Raw genomic sequence first — 22,351 nt, 5'->3', positions numbered from 1 at the left:
TCTCAACGCCCCCCCTCGGCGTTCCTCCACAGCATGTGGCTGTGATTTGGCTACGATAACGATATTACCCCGCCGAGGAGTGTGGACTGGGTCGGTCGATGACATGCAACCAGCTAACGCCTTCGAGAAACGGACTCGCAGACGTCTCTAAGCCGATTGTTTCTTCGGGCAAAGCAAACCACCCGTACCGAGCCTCCAGCGAGAGCTAATAGGCCCAAGGACAGCCCGAAATGACCCGTTTTGTCCATGCCCAGCGTCGTTCAAAAATGGCGCTGGGTTGTTTGCTTATTCGGGGCCTGGCCTCAGCCATGGAAACCCTCGTCATGTCGCCAAGCGACAGGCGACCTACAATGTATGTATGTACCTTCTCCAGCTTGAGCCCTTGTCAAGAACCGATGCCCTTCCACATTTCTGGACGCAGCTGTCCGGGGTTGTGGTATAATAAGGTACCATGAGCCTCGCCCTACCATGACTTCCCAGTGATGTCCTTTCTTGTTATCCCCTCATCTTCTTCTCGTAGCCCCATATTAGGTATCCACGTCATTCCTTCCTTCTGGACCTGACGACTACGTGATAGAATCTGTTGAACCGGACATCTTGCTCGAGGGTCTCCCCAAATCCCCCAGACTTGGACAAACGCCGTAGACGCTGGTTGGACACACTCACGTGCGGTGCTCGTGATAAGTCGCACAAGGGAATCATTTTTCTGATCCTGCCTGGTGGCCGTTACCTACACCGTGTGTTCGATCGTGGGAAGCTCGAAACTACCTACGCAGAGGTACCTAATTCCCGGTCGAAACGCCCCGGGATCGCCATTCACCTGGTCTACCTGGTCTACCTGGTCTACCTGGTCTACCTGGTCTTTGTATCACTGGCCAGTAACTTAGACTGAACAACACTTCTTCACCAACCAACAAGGCTTCTGGTGTTTGATCGCCCAACTGCGTTGTATACAACAATTACGTTCCGACTGTCAGCTCATTAATAAGACGGCGCGCTTCCTGGATATACGTTGGAGAGTAACCGGACTCATGTCGGGATCATTCATACCTTGCCCTTTCTAACAGTCCTCAACCCCATCTGCTCGTCATGACAGGACCGCCTACGAGTCCGCGTTACAGCGCTGAGGACTTTGAGACTGCCTCTGTTCGTTCGGCTGCCCCTTCTTATGGTAAGAGAGTCTCTAGCCAGCTTCGTACGCGTTCTGAGGCTTAACAATTCGCAATACAGTATCGGATACGCCATCTTACCACACCCTCCCTTACAATCACAATGAAGCAATTCCGCCCTATAGCCCACCAGCTCCAAGGGCAGCCCCTTTGGCAACAAGTGCTACTGCTCCTTTATTCGCCCCTGGCCGTCACGGAACTTCATCGACTCGGCAGCAGACCATAGGCCTGCCCCCTCTACCCCCAGTGGCACCGCAAGGTGCCATGTCAATCCACAACTTTCACCTCCCGACCTGGTCCGCCAACAATGGCCCAGCGGCTCGCCACTACCGGAATGTAGCTGAGCGCCGAATTACTTCCGGTCGATACACGGGACCGGCAGAGCCATTGAGACACCAAAACTCCAATGATAGAGCCTTGAATAACGGGACGGACACCGCTCCAGAGGCACGCCCCTTGGAAGATCCGTACCTTGTCGGCGAGGTAGCGGCAGCACAGGCCCGTCGTGAAAGACTGGCCCGTGAATCTAGTGATGACATTCTTGTCCGAGAGGATAGGCAGTGGGACTGGCTTCTTGGTGAGCAATAGGTCTATTTGCGTCCTTGATTGTGCGAGAGTATCCCCGCTAACAACCGATTACAGCCCAAATGAGGAGCTGGGACGAGCGCGAGAGAAACTGGGCTCGTTTCCGCCGCGAGGTCGAACACACTCAACGTAAAAAGCTGCTTCGTCGTATTGGTGGTCGGCTGCTGCCAACTTAGAATATGAAAATATTGGTACCGGCGCTTGATGCTTTCTCGTGGTTCACTCTTCCCCCAAAACTCCACTGGTTGGAGCATATTCCACTCCTTTATCCTGGCATATTTTTCTTTTCTTTTCAGAAATCCATGATGCATCTGGCGGCGTTTTTTCTTGTAGATTGGTACCATTTAGTTCTTGGCGAATCTTTTTTCTCCTGGGCTGCATTCATCGTCGGGGACAAGCAATTCCTCACGCACACGAACATTTGACGGAGGGTAACTGGCATTTTATGCATTAGTGAATTCAACTTCTCTTACACTGCTGTCTAACCACACAACTGATGTTTGCGTAGCATGTGACCTGTGAAAAGAACAGCTGTACCAACACATACTTTTAGGAAATGATACAGTGATAAATCGCATAACAATCAACTAGCGTGTGCCTGATCTACCTGCAATGATAAATGTACACGTCCCAATAAACGCCATGCCCCATGCAAGTAATAAGACATTTCTTCCGCTGTCCTCCAACGTGCTTTCGCTCACCTCGGGTAACTTTAGTCGGTGTGTACAATACACTAGACAAGATGTGGATTGTTTTGGCTTGTAGATTCAAGCAAAGGAAAAAAAAGCAGTTCAATCAGCCCTTGCTTCGTGAGTTAAGCAAAAGGGCGACAATGAGGCTGTTGCAACGTCCGTTAGTCCAGAGCTACTTGAACACATGACCACTCTGCCAAATCACTCACCCGTAAAGACCGAGGACCTCTCCGAAAATCAGAATAAGAACCATGCCAACAAAGATTCTCGACTGCTCCATGTAGGCGCGGACGCCTTTGTCGCCCACAATTCCGATACAATAGCCCGCAGCCAGGCCAGTCATGCCGACTGCCAGGCCGCAAGCGAAATGCATAAAGCCCCTAGCAACCACATGTTAGACGCGAACTCTTGGTCAGCGCCCGGGAGTGTTTTACGTACGAGAACAGGGCATATCGTTCGTTTGCAGACGGAGGCGCGAGGTCCTGGGCGATGAGGACCGATATGACGAGCGAGTAGACGGCGATGATGCCGGACATGACGACGGGGATCAGACACTGTGAGAAAGTGTGACTTAATATACTTGAATTGCTTCAAAGGGGACGGGAGGAGATATAGGTTCGGCACCCGGGGGGAAACGAACCTTCATTATGAGATCGGGGCGAAATGTTCCCACGCCGGCAATGCCAATGCCGGACTTTGCTGTGCCGTACGCGGCGCCGATAGCTATGCACGTCCCGTGTTAGAATTTCAAATAACGCTCGGAAGGCTGTTGCGGTTCCCGCGTCCGTCTTACATCCGAAGACCATGGCGGCTGCGATGCCAGCCTACATTGGCGCATTAGCATCCGAGTTCGTGAGCGGGAGGGCGATGCGTGTCTGGTGGAAAGACTTACCATCCCAATGAAGGGGGCAAACTTGGGAGCGAGCTCAGACTCCATGATGGGCGGGATGGAAATGGGGGCTTTGGGCGTTGGAGGAGCGGTTGTTCCGAGATTGAACTGGGCGTGGAGGAGCTCTGCGCTCTGATGAAGCCCGTTGTGATGGCACGCCAGGCACACGTTCCTGGCTAGGCAGCTCTCAGGAGCTGGTAGGCCAATGAACGATGAACGATGGGCGGGGCGTGACCGCGCACGTGATGCCGTTCATCTGGCAGCGGGTGATGGACTGTTGACGTTGCTCTGTGTGGCATGGAGAGAAGGTCAATTCAGACGTAAGTTTTGGTCAGATTTGTCGTATTGTGACATTATGATGTTTGAATGAAGTATAATGTATTGAGAGACAGCGCTCTTTTTTTTATTTTATTTTATTTTTTTATTTTGTTTTATAAATTTGGCATCTGGAACAGGCTTATGATGCAAAAGTAGAGATGAGCCCAGGGACAGGCGCCAGGGACCAAGGTGTCCGAATTTATTCCAGGATCGGACGAAGCATTTCGTTCCCGGGATTGACCAGGGCGCATTTACTCTGAGGGTATTACTCCGTACAGACCGGGAGTAGAAAGTTGGGACATTTTGACAGCGCTACCTCCTGCAATGTGCTCATCCCTGCCGTGATGCAGCCAATACCTGCGCATGGGCCGAGATGAAAAGAGATAGCCTGCACTTGGGGTGGCAGTTGCACCCAGCATTAAGCTGTTTGTGGTCTGATGTGGACGAGTTTACGGTGCATTTTGGCATCAACACCCTGTCTGATAGAATTTCGAAGACCAGTATGAAGGGACTTGGACTCCGTAAAAGTTGACGTGTAATCTGCACTGCCTGGTTAATTAGTAAATGTCCAGTTGGTTTCGACGGCGTTGGTTGCCGCATATGCCTTTTCCAGTTCCGCTTACAATTCCACACCCTCGGTAGGGAAAAGAAAAGGGTTTTGAGAGTACTATCTATATTAGAGTGTAAGCACCTCAGATACTCTTCCCGTTGAAATTTAATCCCGTCATTGAGCCTTTGGAGTTGAATGTGCAACATGTGTTGCTGGCTCTTGACAAACCCAGCCCCGGGCATAGAGACTCGATGGTCGGGGGGAAGAGCAGGCACAGCGCAACACAGCCAAGAGACAAACTCAAAAGGGTGCACGTGGGATATGTAGATTCGGTAGCGTCTTGCTCAGAAATCCTTGGGATGCGTACATCTAGCAGCTGTGGATGCTCGGCAATGGGCTATCCGTGTGGCGGCGGCGCCATTTGGGGGGCAAAGGTGAGATATATATTGCCAGCGGATGGTGGTTTGTTTTGTTGCAATCCGGGCACATGCTGCTCCGTAGTCTGTAAATCCCTAGATTGGACATGATTCCGTCACGGCAGGTGTCTTTGGGCTGACGTTTTACTCGCTCTGTCTGCAGTTGTACAGCCCATGAGATACCGGGCAGCACCGCAACAGGAGCATACATGTATGATTAAACGAAGGCGAATTCATCTTGGCTCCCCCCCCCCCATCAAACCGACATGGAGCTTCGAGACCAGCTTGGGCGCTCCGAACTCCGAGTTGCCCTGCGCCTCGTCCCCAATGCGAATTTGATTTGGGCTGGCTCCCGAGCATGCAGATTTGAGAGGAGGAGAAGGAAAAGTCGTCGTCGCATGTATAACTCCAACGTTGATGCAACGGTCGATACAACGCCCGGCGCAGTAATAATACTCCTGCAATGTGGACTGTATCCCCCAGACGTCGTCGTGGACGTTGCCCCGTCGAGCACCGGCGAGCTCACATTGGCCAATTTGCACACCTTGATACCCGCTTCTCCGAGACACAGCTTCGTTCGTGGGCTGCGAGGAAGAGTAGCATTGAGAATTGGCCTGATGGCTCTGTCTCGCAAGGGGACGAGGGACCCGTCGATTGGATGCAGAGTTCAATGTCGCTGGCTCACCTTTTGGCAGTCCAGTCTCGTGCAAATTCCACAATCCGCAATCCACAATCCACAGTCCGCAGTCCTCATGGCTCCACATGTGCACCCTCCACCCTCCACCAAATCCACAGTCGCAGGTCCCAAACAGCCAGCCAAAGGCGAGGCCTTTCAGAACCCACACAGACTCAACATTGAAGGCCCATTGACGGCCCAGTCCCATGGTTGCATGTCTGGTGTGCGGTGCTCTCGAGACCACCCTTCGTCCACCGAGCCGCGCCCAGCCAGCCAGCCAGCACAGAGAGCACAGAGGACACAGCCAACAGCCATTGACCCCGACACAGCCAGCCGACGTGAGCAGCCCTGTCAGCCCAAACCAGACCCAAGCAGCAGCGTTTGGCCCAGCACCGTCCCGTCAATCTTCGAGCTGCTCCGACTTGATCGCTGCTGATTGTCGCCGCTTCGCTAGTGCTGCTCCTCCGGCTTGCTCCTCCGGCCCTGGTCCAACGTCGACCTGTTTCCACTCGGCCTGCTCAAGTGGTCGACGACATCGAAACGAGGGCCAGCGAGGCTACACTCCACGACGACAATCTCTTCTCCGTTGCTGCTGCTGCCGCCGCTCACTTCACCGCGCCACCTCCCGCCGGTACGCTCTGGGCAACGCTCTGGGCTCGCTCAACGCATTACTCAACTTACTCTTGTGCGTGGACCGCGGCATATCACGCCCTATCCCGTGTGAGCACCACTTCACTTGAGCCCTCGACGAGTGCACACCGGCCTCGTGGCTCGCGTTCTCCCTCGTGCGCATCCTCGACATATCCCACGAAGCCCTCGCGTCCTGCCTGCCAACGTCGACAGCGGCATCAGAACTCGTGCTTCTCGTCTCCTTGGGATCCCCGCTTGACTGACCTTGGCGGCCTGGGCATCAGCTGCGCTTGGTGATTTTGTTTCTCCTTTCCACAGCTGGCCGCTTCTGAAGGCTACTTCCAGTCAGTTTGCACCCAATTCCTCACGCTTAGATCCAACCGCACAAACACTCCTGTGTAGTTCACCATTCACCCCTGTGGGCGACTGCTCCTTGCCCTGGCAGCCCTTTTGCCCACGGTATATTGACGTCTGTACTGATAGAGATCCTTCTCTGGGGTAACTCCCTTGAGCAGAGTTACATCATGGCTGAATATCACCCGTATGATCCTCGAGCTCAGCAACGGCCGCCGCCCCCTCGTGGTTATCCCGATTCCAACAATTACCAACGAGATGCCGCATACTCCAATATCTTTGGTGGTGCTCCTCCCCCGGGACGATCACAGACAATGACGTCGTCATCTGCCGGCCCCCCCATGGAGCCGGAGAGAACGCAGACCATGTCTTCTACGGCTTCTGGCATGCCACGTCAACCGCCGCCGAGACCACAGCAAGGTTACTACGGCGAGCGAGAACCCATGCAACGAAGACCTGTACCAAGTGACCCAAATGCTGGAGGCGGCTACTATCCGGGGTCGAGAGCGGCTTCGGGCGGGCACCCACCGCCCTCATCACAGTCACAATACGCTCAGCAACACCAGCCGAGACGACCATATCAGGGCCCCGGCGGCCCTCTCCCTCCTCGGATGGAGTCGCGAGGTCCGCCACCGCAGGCTGCAGGCGCGCGATATGGCCCTCAGAACGGATATCAAGGGCCCCCACGGCCTGCAATGAATAGCGACCCTTATCGCTCACAGTCTCTAGCATCTGTTCCCCGGCCGCAAATGTATCAGCCGCCTCCGAGTTCATACCAGCAATCGCCGGCAAATCAATTTCGTCAAGCTGCCTACTCTAATCACAATTCAGCCAGGACAACAGCACAGGGCCGGGTTGTCCCCGAACGCCATCATGACGACCGTTCCATGTCAATGACCGGCTCTTATCACCCCATGGATCGAGATTCTCACCAAACAATGAGCGGCCGCATCATTCCAAACCGGAGGGCGCCAAGTGACGTGTCAATGTCCAATGGGTATGCCCCCAACGGAGGCTACCATACTGCCCCGGGATCCCAGACACGAACCACCAGTATGGCCTCGTCTGTTGGCTTCCCAGAACACGCCAGGACTATGTCTATGGCTTCCACCGCAGCCTCTACAATTACACCTTCCGAATCCGACACCATGACGCTCGTAAGCCGACCCTCTAGGAGCAAGTCCGTCGAGAGCGATCGGCCATCCACCGCCACCAAGATTCGCCCTCCGCTTGTTTATCCGGCACTGCTCTCAAGAGTCGCTGAGTGCTTCCGACGAAAAATCATTACTGGGGACCGCACCAAGAATGAACTGACGTACAAGAATGCCTTCAGCGGTTCAGAGGCGGTGGACGTGTTATCATATATCATCCGCACCACCGATCGTAACTTGGCCCTCCTGCTTGGTCGTGCCCTAGATGCTCAAAAGTTCTTCCACGATGTAACATACGAGCACAGGCTGCGAGACTCGCAGTCCGAAATGTATCAGTTCAAAGAAACCCTTATGGAGGAGCCCGAGGAAAAGCCCCCTGTTAATGGTGTCTTTGTGCTGCTGACCGAATGCTACTCCCCCACCTGCACAAGAGATCAGCTTTGCTACTCGATTGCTTGTCCACGACGGTTAGAACAGGTTTCTAGGCTGAACCTGAACGCGAGCTCCGGCCTCCGAAAAAATGATACTGCAGTGATCAACGACGACGAGGTCGACCAAACCGACGAGCAGAAGCTTTGGATCAATACCGTGCCGAAAGAAGTTGCCGATGCAGTCGGTGAACGTGAAAAGAAAAGACAAGAAGTCATATCCGAAATTTGCTATACTGAAAGAGACTTTGTCAAGGATCTTGAGTATCTTCGCGATTTCTGGATTATACCTCTGCGATCGAAGGCCTCGCCCATCCCGTTACAGCGCCGAGATAAGGTTGTCAAGACCATCTTCAGCAATATCATTGACCATCCGAGTATCCATACCGTCAGCTCTCGATTTGCCTCGTCCCTCACAAGCCGACAGCAAAAGAACCCCATTGTGCATAATATTGGTGACATCTTTCTCGACTACGTACCACAATTCGACCCATTTATTTACTACGGTTCCAAGCAGTTAGAAGGAAAATTTGATTTTGAGAATGAACGATCCGTGAATCCATTCTTCGCCAAGTTTGTGGACGAAATTGAACGACGGAAGGAGTCAAGAAAGCTGGAACTCAACGGTTATCTTACCAAGCCGACCACCCGTCTCGCTCGATACCCATTGCTGCTGGAGAATGTGTTGAAATACACGGAGGAAGGCAATCCTGATAAGGATGATATCCCCAAAGTTTTAACCATGATTCGAGACATTTTGGGCAGAGTCAATGCCGAGTCTGGAAAGGCAGAGAATAGATTCAACTTGCGAAGACTTCAGGAACAGCTTAAATTCCGGCCTCAGGAACGAGTTGACCTCAGACTTACCGAAGACGGACGAGAGATGGTGTTTAAGAGCCAGTTCAAGAAATCGCCCACTGATCCTGCCGAGATTACTGCATTCCTCTTCGACCACGCTGTCCTTTTGGCCCGCATCAAGCAAAATGGCAAGACCGAGGAACTCAAAGCCTATCGACGTCCTATCCCGCTGGAACTGTTGGCCATCCGGGAAATGGATGAGGTTATACCTGGTCAAGGAATGAAGCGTTCATCGTCTGGTCTGATTCCATCGATCAGAGCAAACAATGCCGAAACGAGGAAGGGTGAAGGCTGGCCGATTACATTCCGTCATTTAGGCAAGGCAGGCTACGAGCTGACCCTCTATGCTTCAAACCAGGCAGCGCGGAAGAAGTGGTTGGAATTCATTGCCAATGCCCAGCAGCGACTTCGTGCTCGTGCCGACTTTTTCAACACGACGGTCATTTCGAGCAATTTCTTTGTGGGCACGAACCATGTCAACTGTGTTATGCCGTTCGGTATGTCAAGGAATGCTGTGTTGTTGATAGGATTTTGACCTGTGACATGAAACTGACGATTAATTTTTTGCAGATGGCGGTCGCAAGCTTCTTTATGGTACAGACAACGGCGTCTATCTATCAGACCGTAAGAACAAGGCACAGATCCCAAGAAGAGTGTTGGAAACCCCCAACGTAACTCAGATCGACATCTTGGAAGAATACCAACTCCTGTTGGTGTTATCCAACAAGACATTGCAGTCATACGCGCTTTCCGCGCTCAACCCCGATGAGCCTGCCATGAGCAAGCGACCGAAGAAGATCCAGAACCACTGCAGCTTCTTCAAGACGGGTATCTGCCTGGGTCGACATCTCGTCTGCTGTGTCAAATCATCCGCATTGTCAACTACTATCAAGGTGTTTGAGCCCAATGACGCTATGACCAAGGGTAAAAAGCAGAAGGGCCTTGGCAAATTCATAGCCGGTGGCCATGACGAACTTCGACCATTCAAGGAGTTTTACATTCCCACAGAGTCGTCGTCAGTTCACTTCCTCAAGTCGAAGCTATGCGTTGCATGTGCGCGAGGCTTCGAGGTTGTATCCCTCGAGACTCTGGAGACGCAATCACTTCTGGATCAGGCAGATACTTCTCTTGATTTTGTAGCACGCAAAGAGAATGCCAAGCCGATTCATATTGAGCGTCTCAATGGAGAATTCTTACTGAACTACTCTGAATTCTCGTTTTTTGTCAACCGCAATGGTTGGCGAGCAAGACCCGAGTGGCGGATTGACTGGGAGGGATCGCCCCTAAGCTTTGCACTCAGCTACCCCTGGATCCTTGCGTTTGAACCCAACTTTATCGAATTACGCAATATTGAAAACGGTGCAGTGCATATTGTGCCCCACAAGAACATTCGTATGCTTCACAGCAGTACTCATGAGGTGAGGACGACAATTCGCGTATTTCCATGTGTATAACGCTAACATGCTATTCAGATTTTATTTGCATACGAAGATGAGCGGGGAGAGGACGTTGTCGAAGCCATTGATTTCTGGAAGAATGACCGAAAATCCCAAATCTTGAGCGGCCCTTCGTCTTCTCCCCCGCATCTAAGCAGTTCTTGATATTCCAAACGAGATACGGTATTCTTTGCACTCCGACACCGACGACTTATAGAGTAGAATCACCGCCCCTTTTGAAAAGAGACAATCGACTCCTTCTTGTATCACTTGCAGTTTGGGAGAGCCGACTCTTTAATTTTATCGCATCCGCATCTCTTCTCGCCCGCGTCGGCCTCTTTTTCTTTTCTTTTCATTATTGGACCGAGAGCACGACGACGAACCTGCAGTCTTACGTTGTTTACTTTGGTGGCTTGCTTTCATTCTTCCGGCCAGCTTCTTGCTGGGCAAGGAGCTGGGCACCGGCGCAAAGTGCTGTGAGACAAAAGTGGAACTGTGACTATGCCACTGTGCAGGTATTGTTGTTATCTTTTTGTGTTTTTTTTTTATTTCCCACACATACGCATACATAGCAGCGAGGAGTTTGTTTCCAAACGGACATCGCTCTATTTATTGTTCAAGGCAGAAGGTCCACGGGGGTGTTGCGTCCCTTGCCCATAGTTTTGGCAGGAGACGACGGAGACACGCAGGGGAGAGGGTGGAGGTTTAGATCTCAAGGGCTATACCAGGTAGACGAGTTGAAGGGGGCGAAGTGCCAGGCAGGGGGGGTGAGAGGACTTACGGCTGGGTTGGTTTTGTACATTGGAAGGGCAAATTAAGCGACTGCGCGTGACTTGCGAGGCAAACTCGGCATTTTTCGATTGAGCGGTTTTTAAGTTTCAAGGAGGGGGAACCTAATAGGAAAGAAGATTTATATAATTTGCGCGTGAATTCCGGAAGCATTGTTACGAGAGTCGGCTCGGAATGCGAAAGCAACATGTGTGCCCTTGTCGTCAAGTATCTGTCTGCATACAACACATGCAACCAACACAAACCAAAGGCGACCATGAATGATGCCGGTAACATGACAGCCTTGCTATGGCCTTCGTCCCCCGAACCCCCCAGATGTACGAATCTCCGTCACAGCGGCCATCTCCTGCTTCCCAAACGCATCCACGACTCTCCCGTCGTCGACCTGCACTGCAGCCCATCTTTGCTCCCTATTCGGCCTCTTCCCCATCCTCCCCGTCCACAGGCCCATCTCATCCAACAGCACTTCCACCACGGTAACAAACCTCGCCTCCAGCGCAGTACTCCCCAGTGCGACCTCTGCATCTTCCGCCGTCCTGGGGACCCGAGAAGCCAGGAGATGCAGGTCGAGCAACTGCGTAAACACCAGCCCGAACGAAGGCTTGTTGCGCCTCGACGAGGTAGGCACGTAGCCGGGGATGGGGAGCGGCGGGGGGTTGAATATCGACCGGAGCGAGGGATCAAGCGGCCTGCCGCCGCCGGCAGCCGCAGAAGGGTGCCTGCCTGGTTCCGGCCCATGAGGGTCGGTAGACGAGGTGGTTGAGTTGAGGATGAGGACGAGCGGGTTCGAGGGCAGACTGCGCGAGAGGTGGCGCAGGCGCGAGGCAAGCAGGGACAGGTTCGCGTGGGCGGCCGGCCTCTCGCGCCGGGCAAAGAGCGACGTGAGCAGGCTCGAGAAGTGCGTGACGAGGATGACGGAAGGGGGCGGCGACTCCGCGGCCGGCGGCGGCGAGAGCGGCGAGGGCCCCTCGTCCTCCTCGCTGTCTTGAATCTCGGAAGCGGGCGACGGCGGCACACGGCCCCCCGGGGGGGAGGAAGCCCGGCCCCTCCTGTCCAGCTCGGCCAGGACCTCCCACAGGCCGTCCATGTCGAACACGCACGAGAGCATGACGCAGTCCAGGCTCGCCCTCACGCGCGGCTCGACGTCCCCCGGGGCCACGCCCTCGTGGGCCAGCTCGGCCGCGACGCCGTCCCTCAGCGACCGCAGAATGACGCCCGCCGGCTTGGGCGTGATGACCAGCGCCCGTTGGCGGGGCTCGAGCAGCGCCCTGGAAAGGACCTGCAGGCCAAGCTACATTTCTGGCCCTGTCAGCAACGGCGAGAGACAACGAGACGGGGCGAACAAGGCGCAGGCGGGAAACATACGGCTACCCCAAAGGACTCCTCTTCTGCGCTCAAGCCCACGACGTGTCCCCTCTCTAGGCCACCTAGCAGGACGTAATCGTCGATTTCGGAACACGCTGTTTTGAAATACCCCAGTTGGCGGAGATGGTTCCTGCGCTCTGTTTCTCGTTCGGCGAGGATAGACGCCGCCACGGGAGCCAAGGGGAAGGGCTTGGGTTGTGGCCTGTCCATGCTGGGCGAGTGACGTGCTACCGTTTTCCCGTCATTGAATCTACATGCGTGGACATGATATTACACGTACTGCGTGGACTGGATGAATGTAGAGCGCGGATTGGGTCACACGGTCGATAAAAAGTCGATGTTGATGTCGAGGCCAAGTTCATGTGGCAGGTGGTGGAGCTTGTGTTCGACACGCTGCATGACGGACCCAGCCAATAGGAGACGTTGACAATACCAAGACGGGAAGATGACAACGTCATGTCTTGGTACTTAAGTAGTTATATGAAGGCTAACTGCAAGGGTTGCAAGGAAGGGCAACTACGTTGTATTTTTACTCGGAGGGGTTTGAGACTCGACGAGCATTGTACATCGTATTTAAATTATCGCTACCAAAAGGTGATGCCGTTAGTCGGTCTTCATTTTTCTCGAGCGGGCATGTCCGTGTGCCTTTCACAGCCAATGCCTTGTCGAAATTCTCGTACCTGCACGGCGTGCTTCGTCATCAGAGCATATTTCAATTGGTCTTTTGGTCAGATCCAAATGTTGTTTTGGAACAAACTCGGAGGCTAGCTGAACGTGCCATCAAGGCGCCATGTCTCACGATACTTCATTTGAGTGACTATGAGCAAGGATCTAGGCGAGCATTCACCTTGCACAGTAGTAAACAGCCCAAAATGTGTCTGATGATGCACTTTCAGCATAATTTAAAATAAACGTCTACTCATAGCAATCTGCCAAGTATTTCGCACATGGAAGTGCCCTCTCCTCCAATCTCAAAGAAAGCCCAACAAGATAAGAAACTGATCCCGACGGTGCATACAAATCTATCGAAGGCCGACAGATGACCACGAGTTGCTACTGACGCTTTGCAGACGTCTCAATTTAGGTCCAGGTACGCCAGTCTTCTATCGTCTTCCCAAACTCCCTCCCACGCCTTTACACAATGAATATCACCGATGCCAAGTAATTATCTCGGCTGAGTATCGTAGCAGGCTGCGTAACCCGCACATGGTTGCCGGTAATTGCGGCCAAGTGCGCACAGCCGTTTTGAGCTGGAGCTTCAGGCGTCGCAAGAAACCACATTTCTCTTCTCCCAGACCACTGACAGAAGACGTGTGAACCACTGTCACTTGCAGCTCCTCCAACTGCTGTCACGGCGGACAGTACCGCACAGATCGCGTCATAGCGTCAGTGCTGCGATGATGCCTACTTTTCCCACCATTTCCCTGCAACAGTTTAGATTGCCATTCCAGACCCTGCGAGTTGAGTGTTGGTGTCTGTATTCTTAGGCCTTCGTCCACCCTTCAAACTCTTCATTCGACCTATAATACCAGTTGGTTTGGCAGGAGGGCTGTCCTCCCCTGGCATCATCGCGTCTGCAGTGGCTCGTCGTTCCAGAGCTGATCCAGATAACCTCCGGGGGATCGCTGGTGGGCTGGCTGGGGACTTTGCTCCGCCCCGAGGTCTGACACTGATGCTCTCCTCACCTTTGCTAAACTCAGCGAAGAAAGGGTTAGGTTCGGAGCCTACACTAGAGGCAAACGGCGTGCCATCTGGGGATCGCTTGGTGGATACTGCGTCGGGATTTGTCATTCTGCCAGATGAAAAATCTCGGGGTTTGTTGTTGATGTGCCGAATTCGCTGTGCTAGCGACTTCTTGCGTTGCAAACCGTTGTCGACAATCTCTTGCTGCTGTTCTACCTGTCTTCGGACGATTGCGCTTCGTGCAGCAGGTGTGCCCTCGAGGAAGGTAGAGGTACCTAAGCCGTAGCTTTCATCTCCATGAACCAGGGATCCACGAGCGATGGGATCAAAAATCGCTGGCTCTGCACTTGAGCCACCTGGGTAGTTGTATCCATTCTTGTTCTTCGTGCCGCCAGAGTAATCGCGGAATGCTTCATCTGTGCCGTGACCCAAGAAAGTGGCATGATCCGGGTTCCGATTAAGAGGCCCGGCACCACCCAGTGAATTGTTGAGAGAGTCCTTGGGAAAGGCTTGCATTGGAGCGCGCCTGCTGCTGTGCTTATTTCGATGCGGGTTCAAGGCATCGAATGGGCCATCATGATGGAAAACTAACAGACGACGTTTGATCAGATGGGGAAATATGCAAGTAATGATCAATACAACTTACGGCCAGTGCCATATATGCTGGTTGCATCCAGCTGGTCGATTATATCCATTCGTCGGCTTGGGCGACCAGACTTGGTCCGTCCTTTACCCTCTCGCTCCTTGTCACGAGGCTCACGGCCCTCCAGACTTTCCTTATCCCGGCTCCCTTTTTCACGAGCGGTCTTTTCACGGCGTTGTCGGTCTCGCATGCGGTGCTCCTCAATTATTTTCATTTCTTCGGCTGTAATGGGCTGAGCATTGAAGTCCATAACGGATGAGTCTGAATTTCGTCGCGGACGTCGGACCGGTTTCCTCTGAGGAGACCTTGATGTTGCGGGGTTGGGTGTTGGACCTGGACCTGGACCTGGACCTGGACCTGGTTTCCTTGCCCGCATGGCTTCTTCTTGTGACTTGGCAAGTCGGTGCTTGTCGCCAGGCTGTTGAGATTCCCCAGGACGAGCAGCGGGAACCTGGTCTGATGGGCGTCGCTGGGCAATCAACGGCGGAGGCAACTTATCGTTTTGCATTGTGTCGTCGAGTGTCAGTGAATCCTGGAAACATTTGTTAGCCAATAGGTCGATCCAGCCCTGGTCACTCTGTCGGTCTCGTGCGAATTGGTGTGATGGCCGTTGCCGTGCTGGCGACGGCGGCTTTGTGCATGGTCACGCAAACATACAAATATATCTTCAGCGGAGAGCGACTTGTGCTCAGACTTGTTGGAAATACCACCCGGCGACTTCAAAGGTTGCTGGGATTGGTCAAGGAAAGGATTTCGCGATAGAGGTCTCTGGATAGGCGTAGGGTCGTCAAAGGGCGAGTTGGTCGACGTTGCAAAGGCAGCATCAAGGCTGGCAGGCGACGCTGCCCGGTTGCGAAAAGGGTTGTTGGAGGACAGGTTGATTGACAGTCCTGGAGAGGGGAGTTGCCCTATGCAAGAGATATAAAGAGTTAGTTTTGGAATCTGATTCATGCATGTGCGAACCGACGAAACAAGATGAAACGCGACAATCTCCTCCACCTGCCACGACAGCAGCCAAATCAAGGGGATCGGCAGACAATGCGCGCACCGAACTCGAGGAGACATGCCAGCGGCGGGCATTGCACAACGGTCAATGACGACGAATGCTCCATGCCCTTGCCAAGGAGGGAGAGGGGTCATGGCCAGACATGAGCACATGCGTCGCCCACGAGCGTCCATGAGCACACTGCACAGCTTACCTTGCTGGAAAGGGCTTGGGCTAGACATTTTGACTGGCTGGCAAGGAATAATGCAGCCCCGGAGAGTGTGGTCCGTAATCGATTAAAAACAAAGGATACAAATTAGAAACCTGTCAGTCAAAGAAAGGCCTCTTGTGGGTGGTCAAATTCCTCGGGCCTTGGTGCACAGGCCGGATATCATGCCAATAGGAAAGGCGCGATGGTAGTTTCCCCGTTGCGGTGAAACGGGCAGAAGGGCGGCTACAGCCAGTAGATGGCGGGGCGTCTTTAAGATCCAGGGGTTTGTCGTTTGAGAAGGGGCGAAGCAGTGCGTCAATCGCCCAAAACCGATGCCGACAAGATATGCGTTTCGCAAGCCCTTGGCAACAGCGGGCCGTAAAGGGGGCGCGAGGATGGATGGAAACCGTTTGTTAGGAGAAGGGACCAGAGATACGCAAGGTGCCGCGTGACGCAGCTGATCAGGCTGGATATTGGTACGACCTCGGTCTGCACTGGGCCGAACGTCCCTTCCTGTCGGTCAAAGAGCACCAGTTGACGAGCACAAGACGGAACAAGGCAGAGTTCGTCATGCAGTCGATTCGCCGTCAAGCGGATTCGAAGTGTGCAAGTGAAGCCTGAGGGCCGAATCTGAGGGGCCGTGCAACAATGGTGAGGAATGGGAGCGGCGCGGTTTGAAGACGAGAGCAGGCGAGGCTCAGGGTCTATCTAAATGGGCTTGCTGGGATATCGACGCGTCGTCGTGGCCAAGGCTCTGAGAGCAGAACTCAATGGGGGGCGTAGTTCCGCTCTGCGCACAGAAATGGCGGCGTGAAAATTGGGGATCCGGATGGGCTCTGGGCCCGAGTCCTGAAGTTGAGATGCACGGTGGGGGGGCCTAGTGGTGCCAAAGACCAGGGATCGTGGCAAATGGTTGCTTTTTGGGCGATCGAGCAGCTGAGAGATTCGCAGGCACGATTTTGAACTGGCTTGAGGCTGGCTCGGGGCTGGCTGCAAGTGGTCGGCGCCACGGCGAGAGGGTGTTGTCGAGCTGTCAAGTCGACTTTTGGGATCCTGCCGTTGCCTCTGTATCGTATTCCTCGATTAAAGTTGGACAAGAAAGTAAAAAGTGGTTCAACGTCGTGGCCAATCTAGACTTCAACCTCGTCGCTTGCTCCGTCACTGTGCCAGCGGTAGCCGGCGGTACCAACGCAGAACGAGATTCGCTTGGCCGCTTTGTTTCTCTTGCCTCTGGCCTTGTTTAGCCAAGATCTGACACGGCTGCGGCTGGGCAAACACTGGTATGCAACAGGCCGGCTCGATCACAGGCAGCAGCTCTTCCACCTGGTGATGATGATGGTGTCTCGGGCGCTTTAATGTTGTCAGGTACAGAAGACCCCCAAAATCGAGAGGTCAATAGTTTCTGAATTCCTCAACGATTGCCGGGTCAGATCAGACACTGCCTGTCTTGTATTGCCAAATCGTAGTGGCGGGCGATGTATTCCAAGGTGGTGAGCATAACACTTTTTTCTCCTGGATAGATGCTGTGCAAATGCAAGAGGACGTCGAATTGAGACGAGGCTTTATCGACGTCTACGTGCTGGTGTTTTCTACAATATTTGCAAGCACAAATATACACATATATGCACATTTTGCACATTTACGGTCCAAATGTCCCAGTCTGTCTCTAGCACTGAGCATTCGGCACGTGAGTACGGAGTACCACGATCGTTTACGTATGGTTGGTGTCTGCCTAACAAAAACAGCAGGAGCTTTGAAGCCCAACTTGCAAAATGCGACTTTCAAATGTCGCTTCAACCCACTCAACCACTTCAGAGAGGCGCATGGAACGGCAAATTAAGTATGTACTTAAGTAGGTAGGCCTCCATGGTTCGAGAAACGACCCCAGTGTTCAACTCCACAAGCTATCGATTACCAGGTACGGAGTACGGAGTACTGTCCTTCGAAAAGCACGATGGGGTAGATACTTGGCTGCTACTGACCTAGGCTGGCAGGTGCTTGGCTGACACAATGCTGTGTACATATGTACGGAGTTCTTCCTGGTATTGCTATTTATTATTCCCACCTTTGCCCCGGGCATCATTCTCTTTGGTCCACCAACAGATTTGATGGCAGAAGCTGATAGATGAACAGTATTGCTCCGTACATACATCAGTAGATGAGCTCGAGCGACGACATCAACGCTACGTAGTTAGCGCCGACATGGATACTGGTCAATTCACACCCAGGTCCATGTACAGTGGCAGCTGTCCCAGGGTTCTTTACCCCATATGGCTGGAAGAGGTTATCGCTTTCACCAAAGTGTCGTTGATTTTGGCTATTGGACGACGAGCCGAGCAGAATCCAATTTGTGCGCCGGCCAAAACCTCGTCATTATCCCCTCATGGGCGGAATACATATGGTCTCGCTATTGCCAGCAAGAGTAAAACTACGCTCAAGGAGGGAGACTTATCCGTCTAAACTATTGAAGCATTCGGCGTTGTGCAGAAATGCCCTGGATCCGTCCATACTCAGCATTGGAATGTTCAAACCTCCTTTTCGCAGCGATTTATGGGTCGTGCAAATAGGACAACCCCTTTTTTGGCCTTCCACATCGCCAAAAGGCGCAAATAGCCATGCAATCTACGGGATTTATGCCCTGGTTGTTACACTGTGTGAGATCTGCGTTGGGTATGGCCATGCACCCCGCCGTACAATGCCACCTTGCCCACCTTCTCGTGGGCCTCGTCAACTCATCAACTCGTTAAATCGGGGGCATAGTAGTATTATTAAAGTATAATATTGGACGGGGGTAATTAATTCCCTTGCCCAGCGCTACCCAACATGACCCGCAGCCCCTGAGCCGAACGACAATGACGTTGGCCGCATTCCAACAAGCTCACGGCCGAATCACCACTCTTTCTTCTTTTTGCGGACTGCTGGCCGAGAGAGGAGCCCGAAACCACAAATGGCCGCGGCACGAAATATGTTCTGGTTATACGGAATAGCCTCGAAAGCGTTATGCCTCTATGATAAATCATTTCTGCTCTCTCTGGTCGAAATGGCATCGCCAATTTAGTTGAAATTGGAAGCACAATCGCTCTGGCCCCCCGGCCTGCATGCCTCCGGTCACTTCTCGTATTGAAGCCTGGGTGCAAGGCTCTGCCGCAAATGAAAGAGGGCCATAAATGACGACCGCAATATGAAACTGTGGACGTGCAGACATCCAACAGCGTCTCCCGTAAGGAGTCGCTTGCTCGTCTTGAGCCGACTTCAGATCTTAGACGCGCTTTGCACGAATGCTTGTTCCAAGAGACAATTCTTCTCAAAGCTCAAGTGTGCTCGCTCCAACCACGTTCCGGAGTCACAATAACGTACTACAAGGCAAGGCCCCTCGACACTAAGCTCTACGGATCCTCTTATATTAAGTGGAAGACGGACAAAACGTATCTGGCCGGCTGGGGTACACCGCTGTAATATCTTACACGCAATTAGAAACTTAGATGCGATCCCCAGTATATCTTGCCAGAGACTCTTCGCCCGACTTGCGCTGCACAACTCATGCACACCCACGGAGAGATGATTTGTCTTCAGGTACTCCATATAATTTGGCAACCCGATAGCGCCTTTGTATTTTCACCTTGTGACAAGACACGACAAGTGCGTGGTTACCGTAGTAGATCCTAATTAAGTGGTAGTACTTACTCCCCGGCCTGGATTATCACATGGGTATTTTACTGAGTTGGTTTAGTAATTGCGCCACTGAAGAAAGCTGTCAATCTGACAGTGGCCGAAATACGTACTCCGTACAGTCTCCACCATTGCGTCGATTACTATCCAGGGCGTGGTCAGAAGCAGGGGCTCATGCTTGTGACATGTGGCTCTGAGTGAATTAATACCTGTACTACTAGTATCAAGTCGAAGTCTTCCGGTACACAAACAAATCTCAACGACACAGTATAATTCAGTCGATGGCAACGGGGATTGCAGCGTGGTGGCCGAGATGCCCAATCACCAATAAAGAGTCGAGCAAGAGAAGCGTCATATTCAGCTCAAGCCTCGTCACCATGGCAGATGTAGGGGAGTTTCCAGATTCTTCCCCATAGTTTCTTCAACTGTACCAATATCACCTGACAACGCACGCATATCAGCAGGAGAAAACATCCCCCCGGAGGAGGGTCGAAAAAGTAGTGCACTGACCTGGCCCTCTGGGCGCCCAGTACTCCCCAGTTTTGGAAATATCTACATGATCAGTCCACTGGATAAGGGTCGAGGCGGCTTCGTCGGATGTGACAGCTGCAATGAAGTCGTCAGATCTGATTCATGGGCTGTGAGGATGGGAGCAGATGTCAACATGTATGAACTCACCGCCTCCAGCGTCCCAGTATTTGTCATAGCCGACTCCTTTCGTCATGTCGGTTCGCATAAATCCAGGATGGACAATACTGATTATCACACCTTTCTCCTTCAAGTCCAAACTAAGTAGCTTGCCAACCATGTTGAGCGCCGACTTGCTAGCATGATGAGCATAGTTGCCACCGCCCTCCTTCTCGTGGCGGAGCCCTATGCTCCCAGCCTCGGAAGACACCAAGATAACTTTGGACCCTTGGTGCAGCAGCCCAGCGTGAACAAGCCGGTGGACAATAAAGACTGGTGCAACGGAACTAGTCGTGTACATTTGGAGCTCTTGATCCCAATTTGGGCCCTTTTCAGCGCTGATGTCCTCTGTGGAGAAGTGACCAGCGGTGATTATCTGTGGTTCTTGCATGTTAATGGCTCAACCGACATGTTTGTCTCGTGTCGTCTCCAAGGATACTCACAAGTGTCGACAAGGGCTTGGTGTCGCCGAGAAGCTTAACAATGTCGTCTCCAACAGAACTCTTGGCCAAGTCGACACCGTTGAGCCACTTGACGTGTTCCGGAAACCCAGAGGGGATCGCGCTAGAGCGAGCAGTTCCATACACGACGTTGGCGGCAGTCGCCGCATACTGCTTCACTAGACTGGCACCCAGACCTCTGGTGGCCCCGACAACTAGAATCGTTGACATTTCGATCGAGCTGGAGGATGTGTGGTGTGAATAATAGCGATGCCGTTTGGAGGTTTACTGGAATCAAATGCGTCTCGGAAATCTGGAAAGAGTACCAGACGTTGTGCGTGTGTGGATATACCGGTCGACATCATGGTGACATAATGGCGCCAAACCTGACGTTGACGAGTGCAAGATGCCCCACCGGATCACCGTCGACCTCATCAATCGATCAATGCAAAGCATGTCAAGTACAGCATTTTTTCTATACAGGTTAACACATGCCGCATTGATTATTCCTAGAGTCGTACACAACTCTTTCAACTCGAACGCATTGGTGTGTGCGCTACGACAACCGAGCTTCCGCATACCAATACCAATACCAATGGCTTAGCTTGTGTCACGCGATGGCTGAGTTTCAATCCGGCATGTCCACCGGTTGGCTACGGGAACATGGAAAGTTGCCTATTCGACATGTGCCTATCACTCATGCAAAATCATGGGTCATGCTCCTTGTAAATCAAAGGGAATCGATAAATTGCGCTGCTTGAAACCAGGGTGAGGTGATACAGCAGACGGGAGGGGAGAGGGCCGGTTTTTAATCTTCTCCATTTGTCAACACATCGCCAACGTTGCCAAGCCGGGATTCATCACCTATTTGTGCCGGGCGGGTGATGGGGAGCTACGCAGCTGGGTCTTTTCAGAGTTGGTGCCGCTGTCACCAATGATGCCAATTGTTTTGACTTTGGCCAACGCAACAAGTCAAGTACGACGTGGGAATCAGGCGTTGAGAGCAGCCACGGTCCAAGCTGTTATGCGGCATGAAACACTTTGGCCCAAAAGAATGGGTTCCCATTTTCAAATGAGCAAAACTGCACTGGTGTCGTGAGGATATACAAGAGAGTAAGCAAACGTTCCTCTTTCAACACTACGGATCATATATATATATACAACCCGTGAAAAATCTCCGGTCGAGGGCCACTCACTCACGTCTATCAGAGCCTTCCCTCTCAGTTTCTCTTCACACTCAACGAGACTCTTTGACCCGAGCCGTTATCCAAATAATTACACAGTCCACACATTACATTTCTACGGAAATCTGCCCATCGTGGCTGTTCTCTCCCACCCAACAATAGTTGTCGTCAACCATGCCGCAGCACAACAAGATATAAAAAAACTCATCTCCACCACTTTATTTCTCACGCCTCTCAAGCCACAACCTTCAAAAAGTCAACCCAACACAGATCCAAACCATCTGAATTCTCCGCCCCCACACCTCATTCTCCCCCCACGACAGACCCTTTCAACCCCTTCTCCCCGTACATCCTCCTCTACATCCTCGCCGTCATATCTCGGTGTGACCAAACATGCCTGGCGTCATGTACAGCGGCGGGGCGCAGCCTCATGTAAAGAGAAAAAAACAACTCATGTTGTGCTTCGCCGTGCCTGTACACGCCGATGACTCTTGCTCGCCACGTCTCATGACTATCCAGCCCAACTACACAGAGGCCCTCACG

At 52.7% G+C, this 22,351-nt stretch overlaps 6 protein-coding genes across 6 annotated transcripts; 2 read left to right on the top strand and 4 right to left on the bottom strand.

The window, feature by feature from the left end:
- Window positions 1–1,089: 1,089 nt before the first annotated feature.
- Window positions 1,090–1,930, top strand: G6M90_00g091490 (uncharacterized protein; the record flags this gene model as incomplete). The annotated part of the gene is made up of 3 exons (XM_014686311.1): window positions 1,090–1,171; window positions 1,231–1,746; window positions 1,812–1,930. 3 exons carry the CDS (start codon window positions 1,090–1,092, stop codon window positions 1,928–1,930), a joined length of 717 nt encoding a protein of 238 aa, XP_014541797.1.
- A 619-nt stretch (window positions 1,931–2,549) lies between these two features.
- Window positions 2,550–3,383, bottom strand: vma-11 (V-type proton ATPase proteolipid subunit 2; the record flags this gene model as incomplete). The annotated part of the gene is made up of 6 exons (XM_014686310.1): window positions 2,550–2,592; window positions 2,656–2,826; window positions 2,885–3,000; window positions 3,087–3,169; window positions 3,240–3,270; window positions 3,339–3,383. 6 exons carry the CDS (start codon window positions 3,381–3,383, stop codon window positions 2,550–2,552), a joined length of 489 nt encoding a protein of 162 aa, XP_014541796.1.
- Window positions 3,384–5,371: 1,988 nt separating this feature from the next.
- rgf1 (Rho1 guanine nucleotide exchange factor 1) lies at window positions 5,372–10,317 on the top strand (the record flags this gene model as incomplete). Its single annotated transcript, XM_066131400.1, has 5 exons — window positions 5,372–5,633; window positions 5,750–5,926; window positions 6,409–9,213; window positions 9,287–10,134; window positions 10,189–10,317. The coding sequence occupies 5 exons, from the start codon at window positions 5,372–5,374 to the stop codon at window positions 10,315–10,317; spliced, it is 4,221 nt and encodes a 1,406-aa protein (XP_065987525.1).
- A 910-nt stretch (window positions 10,318–11,227) lies between these two features.
- On the bottom strand, window positions 11,228–12,516 carry G6M90_00g091460 (uncharacterized protein; the record flags this gene model as incomplete). The annotated part of the gene is made up of 2 exons (XM_014686308.1): window positions 11,228–12,232; window positions 12,307–12,516. 2 exons carry the CDS (start codon window positions 12,514–12,516, stop codon window positions 11,228–11,230), a joined length of 1,215 nt encoding a protein of 404 aa, XP_014541794.1.
- Window positions 12,517–13,740: 1,224 nt separating this feature from the next.
- Window positions 13,741–15,859, bottom strand: PAL1_1 (Protein PAL1; the record flags this gene model as incomplete). The annotated part of the gene is made up of 4 exons (XM_014686307.1): window positions 13,741–14,576; window positions 14,636–15,164; window positions 15,290–15,540; window positions 15,832–15,859. 4 exons carry the CDS (start codon window positions 15,857–15,859, stop codon window positions 13,741–13,743), a joined length of 1,644 nt encoding a protein of 547 aa, XP_014541793.1.
- Window positions 15,860–19,869: 4,010 nt separating this feature from the next.
- Window positions 19,870–20,855, bottom strand: G6M90_00g091440 (uncharacterized protein; the record flags this gene model as incomplete). The annotated part of the gene is made up of 4 exons (XM_014686306.1): window positions 19,870–19,937; window positions 20,008–20,103; window positions 20,176–20,560; window positions 20,628–20,855. 4 exons carry the CDS (start codon window positions 20,853–20,855, stop codon window positions 19,870–19,872), a joined length of 777 nt encoding a protein of 258 aa, XP_014541792.1.
- Window positions 20,856–22,351: the final 1,496 nt, after the last annotated feature.

The sequence above is a fragment of the Metarhizium brunneum genome, chromosome 5 (assembly GCF_013426205.1).
Source record: "Metarhizium brunneum chromosome 5, complete sequence".
Classification (NCBI taxonomy): Eukaryota; Fungi; Ascomycota; class Sordariomycetes; order Hypocreales; family Clavicipitaceae; genus Metarhizium; species Metarhizium brunneum.
This window is presented reverse-complemented; position numbering and strand designations above follow the sequence as displayed.